Genomic DNA, 17,979 nt, shown 5'->3' on the forward strand with positions numbered 1-17,979 from the left:
GTAACCAGAACAACACTTCCTCGGAGGAGCTGGCTATGCTGTCTTGAAGGGCCCTTGTCTGCAAGGAAGCCCTGGCTTTCATGATGTGGAAGGGATGGTTAGTGGAGACTCATCCTCTGACTGAGGAAGGCAGGTAGGCAACCTCTTCAGACCAGAATAGGGGGTGCTAAGGTTCGCTCACTGAATGGGGCAGCCTGTGGGGTGTGGTTCAGGGATCACAACATGGAGGGGGGGAGTCAGTTGCATTTGCACCCTGCTTGTGAGCTTCCCAGATGTATCTCCAGCTGGCCATTGTGAAAATCAGGATGCTGGCTGAGGTCGGATCCAGCGAGGGTTATACTTGCCTTCCTTTCCCACAGATCATGCAGCTGTTCATCGGAAACCACGACTTGTTTATGAGGAGGAGGCGAGTGGACCCCATTGAGATCCAGCAAATGAAAGCACAAGCTCGGGAGGAGAAAGCAAGGAAGAAGGTGAGCTTTGGGGGGAACATCTGCTTCAAACGTTGTCACAAAGCTTCTACCCACTGCCTCTTTGTGGAGATCTTTCCTGGGCTGGAAATCTCATTGGTTGACCATGAGAAGGTCACACCCTTCACCCACCCCTTCTCTCTCTCTCTCTCTCTCTCTCTCTCTCTCTCTCTCTCTCTGTTTTGCCTACCTCACAGGGTGGTTGGGAGGGTAGAATGAGCAGGTGGGAACCACGTGGGGCATCTTGGTTGGAAGAATACTGGAACAGAAAAACTGAAAGAAGTCAAATATGGCAACCACCTTTTGTGGACTTATTTGCAAGGAGGCTTTCATGATATATTACAGTTCATAGCATGGAATCCATTCTGGCATACAGACGGTATATAAATGAATAAACAATGTAGTGTTTGGTAGGGGAGAGGCAAGATTAAGATGGGCCTTGTAGCTGTTGGCTCAGGGGGCTGCACAGTGTTCCTGCGAAGCGGCTCTGCTCATGGCCAGCCTTGCCTATTTCCCCAGATGGAGCACCAGCGCCTGGCCAGGGAGAAGCAGCTGCGGGAGGAGGCTGAGCGGGCGAAGGAGGAGTTGGAGCGGCGCCTTTTTGAGGTGGAAGACAAGGCCCGGCAAGCCAATGAGGCTTTGGTGAGCATTGCCATGGCAATGGGGCCTAGGGTTGCCATATTTCGAGAAGTAAAAATCTGGACAATTGGTGGCTCAACGTAAGTTGTTGAGCTTTTTTCGGGCGATTGCCATGAGCTATTGACCTTTTTTGGGGGGGTGAGCAGGTATCATTGTCCACTGTCTGCCACCACTGATTCCCCCAATCGCCATGCCGATTGCCCAATAGGCAGAGGAGCAGCTATGGGCGCTTAGTGGGTTCAGGCATCTTCAGTCCCAGTGCGACTCCTGAATGCCCAGATCTCTTGTCATTACTGAGTTCATTTTATCTTTTCAATTCAAAATCCCTCTTCAGCGCCGTTCGGAGGCAGCGGCAGAGCTGTTGGCTGAGAAGGCCCAGATCGCTGAGGAGGAGGCCAAGCTCCTGGCCCAGAATGCCGCCGAGGCTGAACAGGAGCGTCATCGCTTGGAGATGGCCGCCTTGAAAACCAAGGAAGAGAAGCTTCTGATGGAGCACAAAATGCGGGAGGCAGAACTGATTGCCATGAAGCTGGTGAAAGAATCGGACCGAAGGTGATGAGGCCTGGGGTGGGATGCTCAGTGGGCTTTGGGGCTTCTGGGGCTGGCTGGACGCTGCTTAGAATGGCCTCCAACACGTTTTTCTGTCTTTGGAGGGCATTTCCTTGAGTCCTTCTTTCAGATTTGATCAGGTTTGTTTGTGATGGCCCCTTGAAAAGTACAGAGAGAGGAAGGAGGAAGTTGGAGGAGTGGCACTCTTTCCCACTTCCTCTTTCAGCTCGATGTCTTTCTCAGGATTAATTCAGCTGACCCAGCCTGCTTTTTTAAAACGAATAGTGCTAATTCTCACCTCCCAGACTAATACATGGATTGGAATGTCATTAGCCTTTGGATTTTGCACTTCTCCGAATTTTGCAACTCTCTTCCTGGCTCCAGGAAATGTACCAAAATGCATTAAAAACACATGTTTTTCAATAAAATACATCTAGAAAGGCATACATTCAGATAAAATATGTACTTAAATAACTTAGTGATAAAATCTGTATTTTGATATTATTGTTATTTCATACAAATTCTGCACCGCTTAGGCAGCTGACAGAATTATGAATATTTATCAATAAAAGCATTGAAAATTAGTTAAGGCCCGTGGCAATTTCCAGTGCATCAGTTTAGCATTATGGGGTTGCTTGAGCACTGATGGTGGTGGTTCTTGGTCGGCAGAGCTCAGGAAGCTGAACATCTGAAACAGGACCTGCAGGAAGCCAGAAATGCAGAGGAAAAAGCCAGGCAGAAACTCCAGGATGTTGGCAAGCTCAATCCTCCTTCTGTAAGTCTCTCTCTTGGTAGGGAAGTGTGGGGTTTGCTAAGGGGCCTGCAATGGCTTTTATTGCCCCCCTGGGCAGGTTCCCAAGATTTTGCGTTTTTTTTTTTTTTAACATTTCCTTTATTACCATTATTAACAATGCAAAAGTTTGGGTGCAGGGTATTGCATCATACCATATACAAAGCAAACAAGCAATAAATAATAAGAGAAAGAAATGGCTGTGCACTATCTAAATTGAGACATCCATATTTCCTGAGCTGGTGAAGACATTTGAAGCCAGCCCTATATAGGGAAGTTTTTAATGTTTGATGTTTTATTGAGTTTTTATATTTTGCTGGAAGCCACTAGTAAATCATCATCATCATCATCATCATCATCATCATCATCATCATCTAAGTCCGAAGCAGAGGAAATACAATCCCACCAGATGACATAAAAGCATTCTGGATCCTCCATCCTCCCCCTGGAAACATGCAGTTTATGTGCAGTTCTTTCCACAATAGCCACAAGTTCTTATACTACACAGAAAAATGCAGATTTTTTTTCAACGTCTTTCCTTGCTGGGCTATTGAAATACTAGCTGCAGCTAGCATCCATGTCAAAATCTCAGTGTTCTCATTTTTAAAAAGTAATTCTGTAGCCATATTAGCAAAATATGCAGGTAGCCCTCTAAGCAATTTTTATGAAACGAGCCAACCTGGCTGCTCCCTCTTATCAGTGTTTATAGCCAATGTATGTGCAAGAAGTTAACTTGTTCGGACAGCAGGCAAAAGGCCAGTCCTGCAGATCAAAGTGGCTGAGGTGCCTTGTATGTTCCTAAGCCAGTCTCTGTCCATCCAGCGGGTCTTAAGGCCCCTTTGCAGGCCAGAACTGGAGCCTGTCCCTGGACTTGGCACCAGGTTCCAGGCACAAGTGCCACAGATGGGGCATTATGAGTCTGAATCAGAATTTCCATCACCCAAGACTGTCTTTCCTAGAAGATGTTCTGTGCCCACTCGGTGTATTTTTATTTATTGCATTTATATCAAAACTTTTTTGCAAAGGAGCTCAAGGTGGGGTCCATGGTTCTACCTCCTCCTCATTTAATCCCCACCACAACCCTGTGAGGTAGGTTAGGCTGAGAGACTGTGACTGGACCAAGGTCACCCAGTGAACTTCATGGCTCAGTGGGGATCTGAGCCTTGGTCTCCCAGGTCCTAGTCGAATGCCATAACCCCTACTGTCCCCTTAACAACTGTTCTGTCTAAAAGCCTTCTGGGTTTCAGATGATGTTTCAAACCCTTCCTCTCTGTTTTGTCACCAGAATGCTGCCAAGGGCACCCAGCCCTCCTCCGCTGATGCCAGGGATGCCTGCCCTGACAAAGTATCCATAAAACTGGATTTAAGGGACATTGACTTGAAGAGGCTTTCCTTGGAGATAGAGCGAGAGAGGTAGGAACTGAAAATAATTATAATAAATAATAATAAATTTTACTTATACCCTGCCCTCCCCGGCCAGAGCCAGGCTCAGGGTGGCTAACACGAATAACATTTCAGTAAAAACATAATAAGAAAAAAAATTAAAATACAGGTTAAAATGCAATTTAAAATGCAGCCTCATTTTAAAAGTCAAAACCATAAGGGGAGGGAAACATAAGGGTCAGACTGAGTCCAAACCAAAGGCCAGGCGGAACAGCTCTGTCTTGCAGGCCCTGCGGAAAGATGTCAAGTCCCGCAGGGCCCTAGTCTCTTGTGACAGAGCATTCCACCAAGTTGGGACCAGTACCGAAAAGGCCCTGGCCCTAGTTGAGACCAACCTAACCACCTTGTGGCTTGGGACCTCCAAAATGTTGTCATTAAGGTCCTCTGCGGGGCATCCCAGGAGAGGTGGTCCCGTAGGTACGTGGGTCCTAGGCCGCATAGAGCTTTAAAGGTCAAAACCAGCACCAGTACTCCACCGGGAGCCAGTGCAGTTGGTAAAGCACTGGATGAATGTGATCCTGCAGCAAGGACCCCATAAGGAGCCTCGCCGTGGCATTCTGCACCTGCTGGAGTTTCTGGGTCAGCTTCAAGGGCAGCTGGCGAGGTTTTGTGAGCTCCCAATCAAGATGCTGCCACCAGAAGCAGAAGCACTCTGCATCAGCTCAACCAGGCCAAAGGGGTCCCAAAGGAAAGCTTGTGAGCATCAGCTGAATGCAACAGCAGCACTCTCCCCACTTGTGATTTCCAGCAACTGGTACTCGAAGGCATACTGCCTCCAACAGGGGCGGGAGAACACAGCCATTGTGTCTAGTTGCCTTGGATAGCAGTATCCCCTCCATGAACTTGTCTACCCACCTGTTTGAAGCTGTCAGAGTTGGTGGCTGTCACTACATCTTGCGGCAGAGAATCCCCTAGTTTCACAATGCTCTTTGTCAAGGAGTTCTTTTGTTTGCCCTGAAGCTTCTGACATTCAGCTTCACTGACTGCCCTTTATTTTATTAGAATCTATTCCGGAAGTCCATTTGACTTCCGAAATGTTCAGCTTCCAAAGAGCAGCTTCTGATTGGCTGCAGTAAGCTCCTGCAGCCAATCAGAAGCTGCGGAAGCCCTGTTGAACGTTCGGCTTCCATAACACTCAAGTCTGGTTTTCGATTGTTTGGGAGCCGGAATGTTAGACTCCCAAGGCGTTTGGGAGCCGAGATACAACAATTAGTATTAATTGCAGGGGTTGGACTAGATTACCATTCGGGTCCCTTCCAACTTTATGATTTTAAGAGTGGGAGTGCACTTTCTCCAGACTTTTGTCCTCCCCTTTTACTTACCAAATATTGTCAACCAAACAGACAGATGCAGGCAGTCCTAAACTTTTTGTGTTTTTCTATTCCCCTCCACCACCACCCAGATTAGATTACCTGGATAAGAGCAGGAAGTTTGAGGATCGGCTGAAAGAACTCAAGTCCGAAATCCACGCCCTGAAAGTCGAAGAGAGACACGCAGGCTTCCTCTCGCACTGGAGCGAAGTCCTTGGGTCGCTGGGCCGTTCCTCGGGGAAGATGTGCAAGGTTGGACTGCAGCCAAGCGTTTTATTTCCCAGATTTCTCTAATGTATAAGAGGTCTCTTGGGCCTGGTGCTTGGCAGTCACCAGTGGTGATGGTGGTGAGCTGCCTGCAGCGAGCAGGATGCCGGGCAAAACAGAAACAGCTCAGGCATCCTTAATTTCCAGAGGGGTAGCCTGTTGCAGCAAAATCAAGAAGAGTCTTGCGGCACCTTAACAAATTGTGTCTTGTGGACTAGAGTCTACTTTGTGCATCTTATAAAGCAGGGGTGTCCAACTTTCAAGAGACTACGATCTACTCCCACTATAAAATAACTGGCGGTGATCTACCTGTCAAAGTTGCTGATCTTTTTTTTAGGGGATGATGACCCAAAGTTGTTGAGCTTTTTAAATATATTTTTGGAATGGGGGGGCCATCGGGGGATCACAATCACTGGATCGCAATCACCCCGCGATCAATCACTAGATTGCAATCAACCTGTTGGATACCCCTGTTATAAAGTGTCGTTCATGATGTGGACATGGTTCTAAGAGATAGGATTGTGTGTGAGAGAAAGCAGTAAAACCAGGAAGGAATGAAATGCAAGATTATTTATTATTATTATTATTTATTACCTGCCCTTCACCCTAAGGTCCCAGGGCAGGCAACAGCATTAAAACACAGCATTAAAAACAAATTAAAAAATATAATTAAATTGTATGCAAAATATAGCACAGTAACTTGTTACCACAAGGCTGGGAAACCTCTGGTCTGTGGGCCAATCTTGGCACACGAAGGGGTCCAGCCCACGAAGGTTAGCCCCGCTCCCCAAGCCATGCTCACCAGTCCACCAGCTGGAATCACTGGGAAGGTGGAAGAATCCAGCTCTGAGCTGGTAATGTAGCAGGGACAGTGAGCGCTATTATCTGCATTCTTTTTGAGCTGCTGCTAAGTGAGCCCCCAGGGACAGTTTGGTGGTAGCTTATGGGGCTTAATCCCAGAATTTGTTTGCACTGAGGCCCAAATCGCCTGCACTTCCCCTGCTCTTTTTAACCATTTTAAAAGCTTTGCTTTTAAGAGTGACAGGGATGCACTGCAGAGAGCAGCGCCTGAGTCCTTGCTTCATACTGCCTTAAGATGCTCAGAGTCAATTTTGTGTCGGGTGACTTGACCTGAGCCTTTTAAGTATCTAGCAATGTCAGCTGCATTTATACTGAGAACTAATATTGCAGCCTCTTTATGGCACTTAGTGGCACTGATGTGCTTTTGAGAGAGGTATTCCAGGGAAAGACACCAACTTGGTCCCTAGCAGGACCTGGCTGAGACCTAACCATGGACTCCTTGAACATTGGGGAAGAAGTCATTTTAAAGGGACAGGTCCATAGCTCACTGGTAGAGCATCGGCTTTGCATGCAGAAGATCCCAGGTTTAATCCCCATTGTCTCTAGGTATAGTTGGGAATTCACTTCTCTGAAACCCTGAAGAGCCGTTGCCACATTGTCTGTGTAGACAATGCAGAGCTAGATGGGCCAAAGGTCTTATATTCAGTATAAGGCAACTTCCTGGGTTCCTATTTTGGCTTCCCTACTCTTTGAACACAGGAAGCTGCCATACAGAGTGAGATACTTGGTCCATCCAGCCCTGTAGCATCTACATTGACTGGTAGAAACTTTCCAGGGTTTGAACCTACTTGTGAAGGAGCTGAGCATCTCTTTTGTAGAAAATTGAGTGCTTGGTGCCTTCACGGAACTACCGTTCCTTGAAGTCTTTTTTTGAGCAGGGGGTCATGAGGATCAAACAGACTAAAATGGTTCAAAATGGATGCAGTATAGATGCACCCTGATTTTAGCAGGATGTTAATGGCCAATGTGTGTGTTGTTTTTCTAAGACTCCTTTGTGGATGAACCCCTTTGAAGCGGACTTGTTGGACAGCCTGCAGCAGCCTTTTGTGCCGTGCCCGCTCAACGTGACCAATGGCTCTCTGCCCAGAACGCCAGCGGAAAAACCCTCTTTTGAGATAGACGCCCTGGCTGCCAGTAATGTGGGCACAGGAATAAGGAAGCACATTAAGGTAACTGAGCTTGGCGACCTTCTACACTTCCTGGTTCAAATTGTGTCTTTTTTGCCAGCTGCTCTCTTGGGCTGCTTATGTGCTATTTTGACTTGAGATATTTACACAAAACCTGGTGCGCAGAATCAGAGCGCAAATTCCAATGGAGTGTGACACTATTTCCAATGAAAGCTTTTGGGCAGGTGCTGCTGAGTGCTCAAGTGTCAGGCCTGAAGATCATGGCTCACCCTCTTGTGTGGTTCCAGCACATGGGCACTCAGGTATATTGCCTCTGAACATGAAGGTACCACTTACTGTAGCTCTTGTGGTTAACAGCCATTGATAGGCCTGTCCTCTATGGATTTGGCTGGAGAACTTGTTGGTTTCATGAGATCAAATGTAGGGAACCTTTGGCACTCCAGATGTTGCTGAACCACAACTCCCATCATCCCTGGCAATTGGCCACACTTGTAGTTTGCGGATGTAGTCTGGCAACATTTGGAGGGCCAAAGGCTTCCCTCACTTGCTGTAGATGTTGCTGGCCTTCAGCTCCCTTCATCCTTAAACACTGGCCATGCCACCTGAAGAGTGATGGGAGTTTGAGTCCTACAACATCCAGAGGTCCCCAGGTTCTCCATCCCTCATCCATCCCTTCCTTAAAGCCATCTAGTGGCTATCTCTGTGTACATAACATTACCTGCGGCTTTCAAAAGTGTTTCTATGTCTTTTCAGTTCCAAATCCTGTCCTACACCTGCTTTTTCAAGCTGAAATAACTTTATTTTCTATCTCCACTCAGGTACAACAACACAAAACAGACGTGATCTATATCTGAAGCACCTTAAGGCGACTGTCTGCAGCTTGGTCACCATTTGTTTTGAGGAAGTCTAAAGGCTACTCTCAGATCCTAGACTGTTGTAGAAACCTGCCACATCTGTGCCCTACTTTGGTTCCCAGGATGTGTTTCTTGCATTCAAAAGCAGATCTGGTGATACTGGATGCACCAGAGGTGGGTAGGGCTCCCCACCACACCTCAGGTATCAACCTGAAGGTATAATAAAACTTCATGTATTTAGTGGTGACTCAGCATTTCAATAGGTACACTTACGCACAGTTTTATAATAATTAAGGTATGGCCCCAATTTGGCTAAAGTTAGTTGCCACTAAATCAGCAATTAAGCTTACTTGGAAATAAGTCCCACTGAACATAGTGGGACTTACCTTCTAAGAACTGAAAGCTGTTTGTTGTGACCAGCTCCGTGTTCCACTGAAAAGAAATGGGGCTGTAATCAGAACTTAACTGAATCAGGTCCTGTGCATTTAGGAATCTGTGTGGATGGTTATGTTCACAAGTATTGTGATGAATGTAGAGAATTCTGCAGCTATTATTAATGCCTTTTTTAAAAAAAATTAAAAGATGACAAAGGGCTTTGAATTAAGGGGCAAAACTTGAAATGCAAAAATCTCCTAGTTAACTAAAAGCGGTTTAAAACGACTATGCCATATGTATTCCCAAGCTGATGTGGGCTTTAACGTATGTTTTAGAAATCTTGCTTGGAATGGGAGTTTAAGCCCCTATCATAGAGGGGACCAGATTGTGAGAAGGCTGATCCTATGCGTGCCCACTTAGAAGTAACTCCCATTCTTTTCTGTGGGGCTTACTTGGGAGTAAGCATCCAGGATTATAGAAACACACCACGACCTGTCCTTGAGTAAACATGCACAGGGAACTGCTTAGTTAGAATCTGCGTATCAGCCATTCGGTCAAGGGTTAGGGTTTGTAAACAGTCACAAAGAAAGAGGCTTGAAACAAAAGACGGAGGAAGAGGAGTCAGCAGAAAGCTAATTTTAATGTCAGTATCCAATGTGAAGATTCTGCATTTTATATTTTGTAAAGGCCAAAATAACACAAGTCTCTCATCAGAAGCCCCCCTCTGCACTCAAACAATGCAACGTGGTGGAACCAGTTCTCTTTCTAGCCAGCGTCTGCCCCCCCCCTCCAAAAGCTGGGGAGCTGTGTCTGTGTTCCTTAAGAGCAGGCAGGGATGGAGAAACTGCAGCCCTTCAGGAGTCGCTGGACAACTCTCTGCATCTTTGACCTTACTTGGCAATGATGGCTGAGGCTCACGGGGACCAACCAGCACAGCATCATCATATGGAGGCCCGCAGGTGTTCCCTATTCAGCAGCACCCATAACAGGGATGGGGGACGGATGACATCAGGGTGACTCTTCCCTATTTCATGCATAAAACATAGTTTCATGGCATCTCATCAGTGCAACATTAGAAGGAAAAAACAATGTCTTGCCTTATAAAGTTCTCTTTCTTAGTGTCTAGTATCTGAGGTTAAAGGTGCAGCAGCTCCCAAAGAGGTGCCTGCAAATAGTCTGCATTTCGTTCTCTGCAGAGAGCTAGAGAACGACATGACCTCAGGCAGGAAATGCTTTTTTTTTTGGGGGGGGGGGAGAATCTGACTGTAACCCCAAACTTATCTACAGGAAATTAAGGGCCTCCTGGCATTTTCTACTTGGCACCTGAATTGTCTTCACCAAACCATCAATTGGTACAATGAATGGAAAGAACTCAAGGGAAGGGTAGAGAGTCACTGGAGCCCAGGCTGGGCCTTTTGCATAGATCAAGAGGCTGATCTATGAAATAAATACTGATTTCTATATTTTAAGTTATTGTAAATATAATTTTCTTTTTTCCAAAATAAATTATCTGAAGAATTATTTCTGGAGCTTGGCTTTTCTGTGTCTGGTCAGTGCTTTGACGGGTCCCTCAACATGAACAATGACTCCGCAGCCACTAAAAGCATACGGTGGTGCTGCTGGAACTCAAAACCAGCTGCAGAAGGCTGGGCACACAGATCTTCCTCCTGGCCCAGCAACCCACAAGCTGGTTCCAAGGCACACACACAGAAGACCGCGTTCAACATTCTCTTGTCACTGCCCTTCACAGCAGGCAACGAAAAGGCAACTGGGAAGGGGGGCTGCATACTAAGGCTGTGGCAGGATCAGGCCTGCCAATGCTTGCTTTTCCATTTATTTATTTTTAGTGGCTATGGTCAGTTTCTTCTCTGACAAGTGGCCATCCCAGCCCACAGCCTGCTGCAGTTCTTCAGTCTTTAAGGAAAGACGTTTTGGCATTTTGTGGACCCTCGACCCCCTGCAACTAAGCACTCAAAGAACGAGGAAATAGTCCCAGCAGAACCAACCCGACTAGGGAGGGCTTCCCACCTTTCGACTCAAATGAGAAGCTTCTTATTCTCCAAGTTGCCTTCAAATGCAACCACTCACCAAGGTTGGGGTGGGATTAACACCCAAAGAAAAGCTCAAACAAGAATTGGAAAAATAGCAAAGGTCAACCCACAAACAGGCGACATGAGGGAGCCTTTAATACAGTTCTTGCTGGGGTTGGGGTGGGATTGGTCGGTGGCTATTCCAGGCGCTCATCCCCTTCTTCCACATCTTTCAGGCTGAGCACTTCAAGGGTCCCTTTGCCTTTAGTCTCACACCGGATCAACTCGTCAATCTCCCGGAAGCAGCCTGGATCCACAAGGCACACCTGTAACATTGGCATTTGCATCAGACCGGACAGGTTGCATCTCATGGAGAAATGCTTGGCTGGGTCAGATCCAGGTGCCTTCACCTAGCCATCCACCCTGTGTCTGACAGCAGCCAGCCAGATGCCTCCAAGAATCCCACACAAAGGGCAAGAGGCCTCTGAGCAGAAGCTTCCATTCAGCCACCTGCAGAATCCTCCTCAAATATGTTTCAAAGGGAATTAAAGTCATCTAAGCCAGTGTTTCCCAACCTTGGGCCTCCAGCTGTTTTTGAACTACAATTCCCATCATCCCTGACCACTGGTCTTGCTAGCTAGGGATGATGGGAGTTGTAGGCCAAAAACATCTGAAGGCCCAAGGTTGGGAAACACTGATCTAAGCCACTAGCCATCCATCACCCACATTTAGCAGCCGTGAATTTCACACAGTATGAAGGACTAGATGGGGCTGATGGGAATTGTAGTCTAACAACACCTGAAGGGCAGGCACCAATAGTGACTTCGGCACCCAATGATGCCTCTGCTCTGCCACCACAGTTGAAGGCAGCAATGCTTCTGAACACCAGTTGCTGGAAACCGCAGGAGACGAAAAATGCTCTTGGGCTCAAATCCTGCTTGCTGGTATCTCACAGGCACCTGGCTGGCCACCGTGGGAATGGGATGCTGGACTAGATGCACCACAGGCTTGATCCAGCAGGCCTCTTCTAACATTTATTTGCTAAAAATCTTCACAACCGTTCATTGATTGGTATGGCCTATGGATGCAATCCTACACTGATTTACCCAGCAGAAGGCCCTACTGCATCCCCTGGGCCCCCTCACAAGCCAAGATGCATATGGCTAGGCTGTAAAGGTGACTCCTTGCATGTGATCAGGGATCCCAGAGGAATCACTCCCCTCCCCTCCCCCTCCAGAAAATGTCTCTGACTTACAATTTCCAGCTGCTCGTCAAAATCCTCACTCTCGATTACTTTGATCAGGGGCTTCAGCTTCTCTTTCAGCCTCTTCCCCTCTTTCCGGGGGAGGACAAAGCGGAGACGCATGTGCGCCCGCTCAATCTGCATAGTCTCCTTCAGCTGCTTGATTACCTCCAAGGCCTGCGGGGAAAATCAAGAGGCTTACTTGTCCAGCTGAGGGACGGTGGGCTCTGACACTTCAAAAGCAAGGCCTTTGCACAAGCCACACAGAATACAGTCATACCTTGTGTTGTGTTAGGTTCATGCTGCATCTTTTTGGCTTGCGAACGTGGCAAACCTGGAAGTGTATACTTCTGGTTTTCGCAGTGCGCACACACGCAGAAGTGTTCTGTGTGCTTTGCACATGCGCAGAAGCGCTCTATTGTGCTCCGTGCTTGCACAGAAGCACCGCTCTAGTTACGGACTTTTCGGGGTGCGAATGGCACCCCGGAACATATCGTGTCCACAACTAGAGGTACCACTGTACAAAATATACAGCAGAGATCACACATCCTATAGCAATCTGATCTGAAGCCAATAAACCATAATTAAAAACATGACTTTAAAATAAATACCGTATTTTTCGCTCTATAACACGCACCTGACCATAACACGCACATTGTTTTTAGAGGAGGAAAACAAGGGAAAAAACATTCTGAATGAAACAGTGGATGTATCATTTTTGGGCTTCATGCTGTGGCCAGAGACATGTGATCTGATGGTGAATTTGGGATGACCCAATGCAAAGATCCTGAGAATCCCTGTGGATCCATGCTCTGTAACCACGTTTTTGCACCATTGCAGCCCCAGGCCACAGTGGGTGCGTGATTTTTGGGGGGCAGGCTGTAGCCATGGACATGCTATGTGCTCTGATGGTGAATTTGGGGTGACCCAATGCAAGGATCCTGAGAATCCCTGTGGATCCATGCTTTTTAACCACGTTTTTGCACCATTGCAGCCCCAGGCAACAGTGGGTGCGTGATTTTTTTGGTGCAGGCTGTAGCCATGGACATGCTATGTGATCTGATGGTGAATTTGGGGTGACCCAATGCAAAGATCCTGAGGATCCATGTGGATCCATGCTTTTTAACCACATTTTTGCACCATTGCAGCCCCAGGCAACAGTGGGTGCGTGATTTTGGGGGGGCAGGCTGTAGCCATGGACATGCTATGTGATCTGATGGTGAATTTGGGGTGACCCAATGCAAAGATCCTGAGGATCTATGCTTTGTAACCACATTTTAAGTGGGGAGGGAAGGAAAAACACAGAAGGGACAAGGAGCAGGAGAGGGGTGTGCAGAGAAGCAGCCGGCTAAGAATGCAGGAGAGGGGTAGGGAGGAAAGGAAGGCAAAAGTTTTCCCCCACCCAAGCCAGCCAGCCAGCCAGCCATATCTCTCTCTCTCTCTCTCTCTCTCTCTCTCTCTCTCCCTCCCTCCCTCCCTCCCTCCCTCCCCCCTCTCTCTCTCCCTCCCCCCCTCTCTCTCTCCCTTCCCCCCTCTCTCTCCCTCTCCCCCAGCAGCACCGGAGCTTGCCTGGAGGGAAGGGGCTTTCCCTGCTCTTTGTTCCGTTTCAGCAAACACAGCAAGGAAACAGAGAAGGGTGGGCAGTAAGACCCTGAGGCAGAATGCAGGAAAGCAGCCGCTTCCTCTTTTCAAGTTTCGCTTCTCTGTGCAGCGTGCAGCCTCGCGATTTGATTTTTGCTTGATTTTTCGGCTCCAGGGACCACACATTCACTCTATAACACGCACAGACATTTCCCCTTCCTTTTTAGGAGAAAAAATCTGCGTGTTATAGAGCGAAATTTACGGTAACTTATATCAAGTGAAGAAACATTCAGTAATCCATTTAGAATGTAACCTTACACAATAAAATTCTCTCTCAAAATATCAGCAAATAATAATTAAACAGAAATTCATTCTAAGCAATTACAGTGAATCGTTACTAGACTGTAATCAATAAAAATAACAGCAAAGTTACAATATGTAAAATTCCACGATATATAAAATTACAAAATGGACTGGTTCCCTGGCCCACGTCCAATATCTCTTCCTTATGCTGCCCTAACTCACACCTGGCACCTGCAGCTCTCCTCTGCCCCTTTTCTCTTCCAATCAGACCTGATATAAAGGGACTGGCTGGCTTTGCAGGGAACTGAACCTGGATGTTCTGAGTCCTAGTTCAAAACTTAACCACTTAACCACTGTTTCTAGTTAAGCTCCATTAACTGTGACTACTGTCTGGCCCCCCAGGAAGAGTAGAAGGTAAATCACTTCCAGCGGGCTTCCTTCTCCAGCTCAGAAGCAGCAAGAGAGAGATCGCTGCACTGGTCCTATTCTTCCATTCTTCCAAAGGAAGCTGCTTTATACAAATTCAACCTTTGGTCTACAATGACTGACAGTGGGTCTCCAGGGTTTCTGGCAGGATAACTACCTGGAGAAGTTGGAGCAGGAATATGGGTACTTCCTATGGGCTTGCCCCCCCAAAGGCTAATATAAAATACTCTTAAATAAAAATAAAACTGATTCAGGAGCTTAGAATGGCACACCACTAGAGATAAGATGGTCTCCTGTGGGAGTCACTTACCTGCTGCTTGGTGCTTTTTCCAGGTTTGACTGAGTAGTGAATATCCTTCATAGCTCTTTCAATGAGGATGACTGTGTACGGCCTCTTTGTTTCTGGGTTCACGCATTTCTCTGCCACAATGGTTGCAATGTCACGAAACATCTGCTCCAGCTGCGTGTGCCGCTCTTTATCTGACACTTGCAGCTCTCCCTTGGCCAGAATCTGAAAGCAAGAGAAGTTTTGTCTTTGGATGCTGCCTTTTTTCTGATTCAAAGGATGCAAAAATCTGGTCCAGTCTTCTGAAATTTTCAGGTACAGCTAGACAGGTTACCCCAGGCAGCAGGCCCTGGAAGAATGACTAGCTTGAATTTTTTGAGGGGGAATTGCAAGTCTGTATTAGGGTAGTGGTGGGAGGACTTCTAGCCTATGGGCCTAATTTGGCCTACCAGTTCTCCCCATTTAGTCCACGAGGCCATTTCAGCCCTATACCTGCCACATACGATGTCAGATGTGGAACATGTACATGTACAGATGGGGCCTGGCTGGCTGAAAGTGGGGCTGCTGATGCCGCCAATTATGTGTTGTCAGGTCTTGCAAAACACGATGCCTTTTCGCACACAATTTGACTTGAAACCAAGTTGCTTGACATTACAGCTATCAAACTTGGCCTGACCACTGTGCGTACTCATTGTGGCATTAAAGGATGACCCAAAGGCATTTTAACAAGAGAAAGAGAGGGGAGGTTGTCTGCCTGCCAACAGACACCTTGAGAGCCTACCATCTTGCAGATTTCTGTCTGGTCTTCCATGCCAAAGGCTTTGACCAGCTCTTCCTTCTTTGCCACTTGGCCCTTGGAGACATTCACAAAGACGGTGTGTGTCTGCAGGACTTCATCAAGGTCCTTTTCCCTAAGAAATATTTTTTTAAAAAAATTAGTAAAGCACATTCTGGAATAATCGCACAAGGACTGGGGATGCAAATACTAAGAACATTATGGTCAGTCATTTGCCAGCACTTTAAGGTGGCAACTACTACAAAACTGCCTAAGAACCTAAGAGGAACTCTGCTGGATGAGGCCAAAGGCATGAGATCAGCATCTCGATCTCATCAGATGCCCTAATAGAAAGCAGGACCTGAGTGCAACAGGAGTGCTCTCTCCACTTGTGATCCCCAGCAACTGGTTCTCAGAGGCATACTGCCTCCAACAGTGGATACAAAACATAGCTTTGTGGCTGGTAGTCCCTGGCTATCTTATCCTCCATGAGCTTGTCCAACCCTCATTTAAAGCCATCCAAGTTGGTGATCATCACTACATCTTATTATGTATTTATTACATTTATATCCCACCTGTTTTTCCAGGGAGCTCATGTACATAGTTCTCCCCTTCTCCTTTTTATCCTCACAATAACCCTGTGAGGTGGGTTAGGCTGAGAGACCGTGACTGGCTCCCGCACAGTGAGTTTCATGGCTGAATGGGGATTTAAACTCTGGTCTCCCAGGTCCTTGTCCAATGCTCCAACCACTACACTACACTTGCGGATATAAATTCCAATTTTACCCATACCAAGATTAGGCATTTGCATATTAGGCTTGCTTTGACAGCACTGGCTGCTGTTACTTTAATTAATAAGCTGTATGTTGTTTTAAACTGTTTTTAATATTGAGCTTTAATGCTGCTAACCTGCCCTGGAACCTTAGGGTGAAGGGTGGGTAATAAACGATCAATGTAACAGTACACCACTATCGAAAAATTATGTGGGTAAGCAGGTACAGGAATTTAGCCTTGCACTCTGTGCATGCTCAGAAACCCTCTGTTTTAACCATTAGGTCAAGAAAACTCTGGGAGGCTGTTTATCTGCGAATCTCAATCTCTTCGTTTCCGGCCCATGCCCCGCCCCCGCTTCCGGTCAACTTACGTGCCGCTCCGCCAGCCCATGACCTTGTTCCGGTAGCAAGCGATCTCGAAGCGCTTCCCTGCCCTCTTGACCCGCACCACGGCCACATTAGTCAGGCGGATCTGGTTGGTGGGTGTGAAGATCGACATGATGGCGACGGATGAGCCCGCAGTTTCTGTCAGAAGCAATGGCCACTCCGCGCCTGCGCACCAACCGCTCTCCCCTTCCTAGCTCCGCCCACGGACGCCAACCAGGGCCAATGAACGAGCCTTTTCCTCCTCCGCCTTATTGTGGCGAAGGTAACGTCGGAGCTCGCGAGAGACGAGAGCGCCTGGTGTGGGTGCTTTCCGATTTCCGTCCGAGTGGGAAATCAAACCCCGTGATGACTTGTTCCGGCGCACCCTTCCTAGATGGGTTTACCTGAGAGTTTACTTGGCCCATTGAAACCAAAGGGGGCACTTCCTAGTTGATGCTGTTTCCTAGTCCCCCCTTTTAAAAAACCCAAAACATTTATTAACTTTACAAACCGGGACTCGAGGTGGCTTACACAAAGTAAAACAACGCAGATAAAATACCCAATGTTAAAACATATACAAGGCACTCCTGTCTTCAGATAATCCTTTAAAAGCAATTAAAACAATTAAAAAGAACTCTATTCAAACCGTAATTTAACAGATTTAGGGTTGTTGTTGTTATTGCTGAGACTCCCCGTCATAACATGCCCCAATGAAATCAATTATGTGCTAAAAGAATGATGTGCGGGAGACCAGGGTTCAAATCCCCACTTGGTCATAAAGCTCACTGGGTGACCTTGGGCCAGTCACTCACTGCCTTCCAGTCTATCCTCCCTCACAGGGTTGTTGTGGGAATTAACTGAGGAGGGGGAGAACCATGGTCGACAATGAGCACCTTGGAGAAAAAGACAGGATATAAATATAATACATAATAATAATAAAATAGACTTAATACTGATACAGAAGAGGAAATTCAGAAGGTGTGGATATGAAAATGTCAACAAGACCAGCTTTTCATCATCATACATACTTAGCAGGTTCGATGTGATTTTAATTTCTGAGTTTCATGTTTTGGCAAGTTCACCCTCCTCCCAATTGCCTTTTTACACGAGTGAAATAATCAGAAGTCTGACACAAGACCATAGATTCCGTCAGAAATTATAGACTTCTGGTTGTTTTGCTCTGATTGTTTTACATGTTTTACAATGACACGGAATTTCTCTGCTGCCTCCAAGCTCCGTCTTTAGCTAAAACAAGACATCTTCAGGAAAATTGTACAGTACTGAGTGTTTTGCTTTCTCATTCAGAAAAATGAAAACAAATTCCTTGTCAGGGACACTATCAGGGGAGCTTATGCTTTTATTGTCTTTAAATCGCTTTGCGTTGTTTCCTGGGAAGCGATTCGTAAATAAAGTGCAGTACAGTAAATAATAAAATTGGGTGGGGGAGGAGGAGGAGGGTATTGCAAAATTAGCCGCCCAAATCCTTGACACGATTTACTCCAAAGTAACCC

The 17,979-nt window shown here is 46.8% G+C and overlaps 2 protein-coding genes across 5 annotated transcripts in view; one reads left to right on the top strand and one right to left on the bottom strand.

Moving 5' to 3' along the window:
• Positions 1–10,206, top strand: part of LOC310832559 (merlin-like) — a 28,063-nt gene extending 17,857 nt beyond the window's left edge. For 2 of the 3 annotated variants that reach the window (XM_083714540.1, XM_083714539.1), the window contains exons 11-17: positions 360–473; positions 990–1,112; positions 1,444–1,661; positions 2,328–2,433; positions 3,734–3,861; positions 5,294–5,453; positions 7,316–10,206. In XM_083714540.1, the coding sequence (XP_083570666.1) occupies positions 360–473; positions 990–1,112; positions 1,444–1,661; positions 2,328–2,433; positions 3,734–3,861; positions 5,294–5,453; positions 7,316–7,594 (1,128 nt within the window). In that variant the 3' untranslated portion in view covers positions 7,595–10,206. The remainder of the gene's footprint in view (positions 1–359; positions 474–989; positions 1,113–1,443; positions 1,662–2,327; positions 2,434–3,733; positions 3,862–5,293; positions 5,454–7,315) is intronic. The other variant, XM_083714541.1, reaches the window with a different exon arrangement.
• Positions 9,307–17,886, bottom strand: SBDS (SBDS ribosome maturation factor). 2 transcript variants are annotated; one of them, XR_014558359.1, is made up of 5 exons: positions 16,474–16,691; positions 15,336–15,465; positions 14,579–14,779; positions 11,411–12,135; positions 9,307–11,270 (listed from the first exon to the last, which is right to left on the bottom strand). XR_014558359.1 is itself a non-coding variant. In XM_083714853.1 (5 exons), exons 1-5 carry the CDS (start codon positions 16,599–16,601, stop codon positions 10,913–10,915), a joined length of 753 nt encoding a protein of 250 aa, XP_083570979.1. In that variant the 5' UTR covers positions 16,602–17,886; the 3' UTR covers positions 9,307–10,912. The 2 variants fall into 2 exon arrangements, 1 of the variants encoding a protein (XP_083570979.1); XM_083714853.1 differs by having other exon boundaries at positions 9,307–11,041; positions 11,971–12,135; positions 16,474–17,886.
• Positions 17,887–17,979: the final 93 nt, after the last annotated feature.

The sequence above is a fragment of the Podarcis gaigeae genome, assembly GCF_964106915.1.
Source record: "Podarcis gaigeae genome assembly, chromosome: 15".
Lineage (NCBI taxonomy): Eukaryota > Metazoa > Chordata > Lepidosauria > Squamata > Lacertidae > Podarcis > Podarcis gaigeae.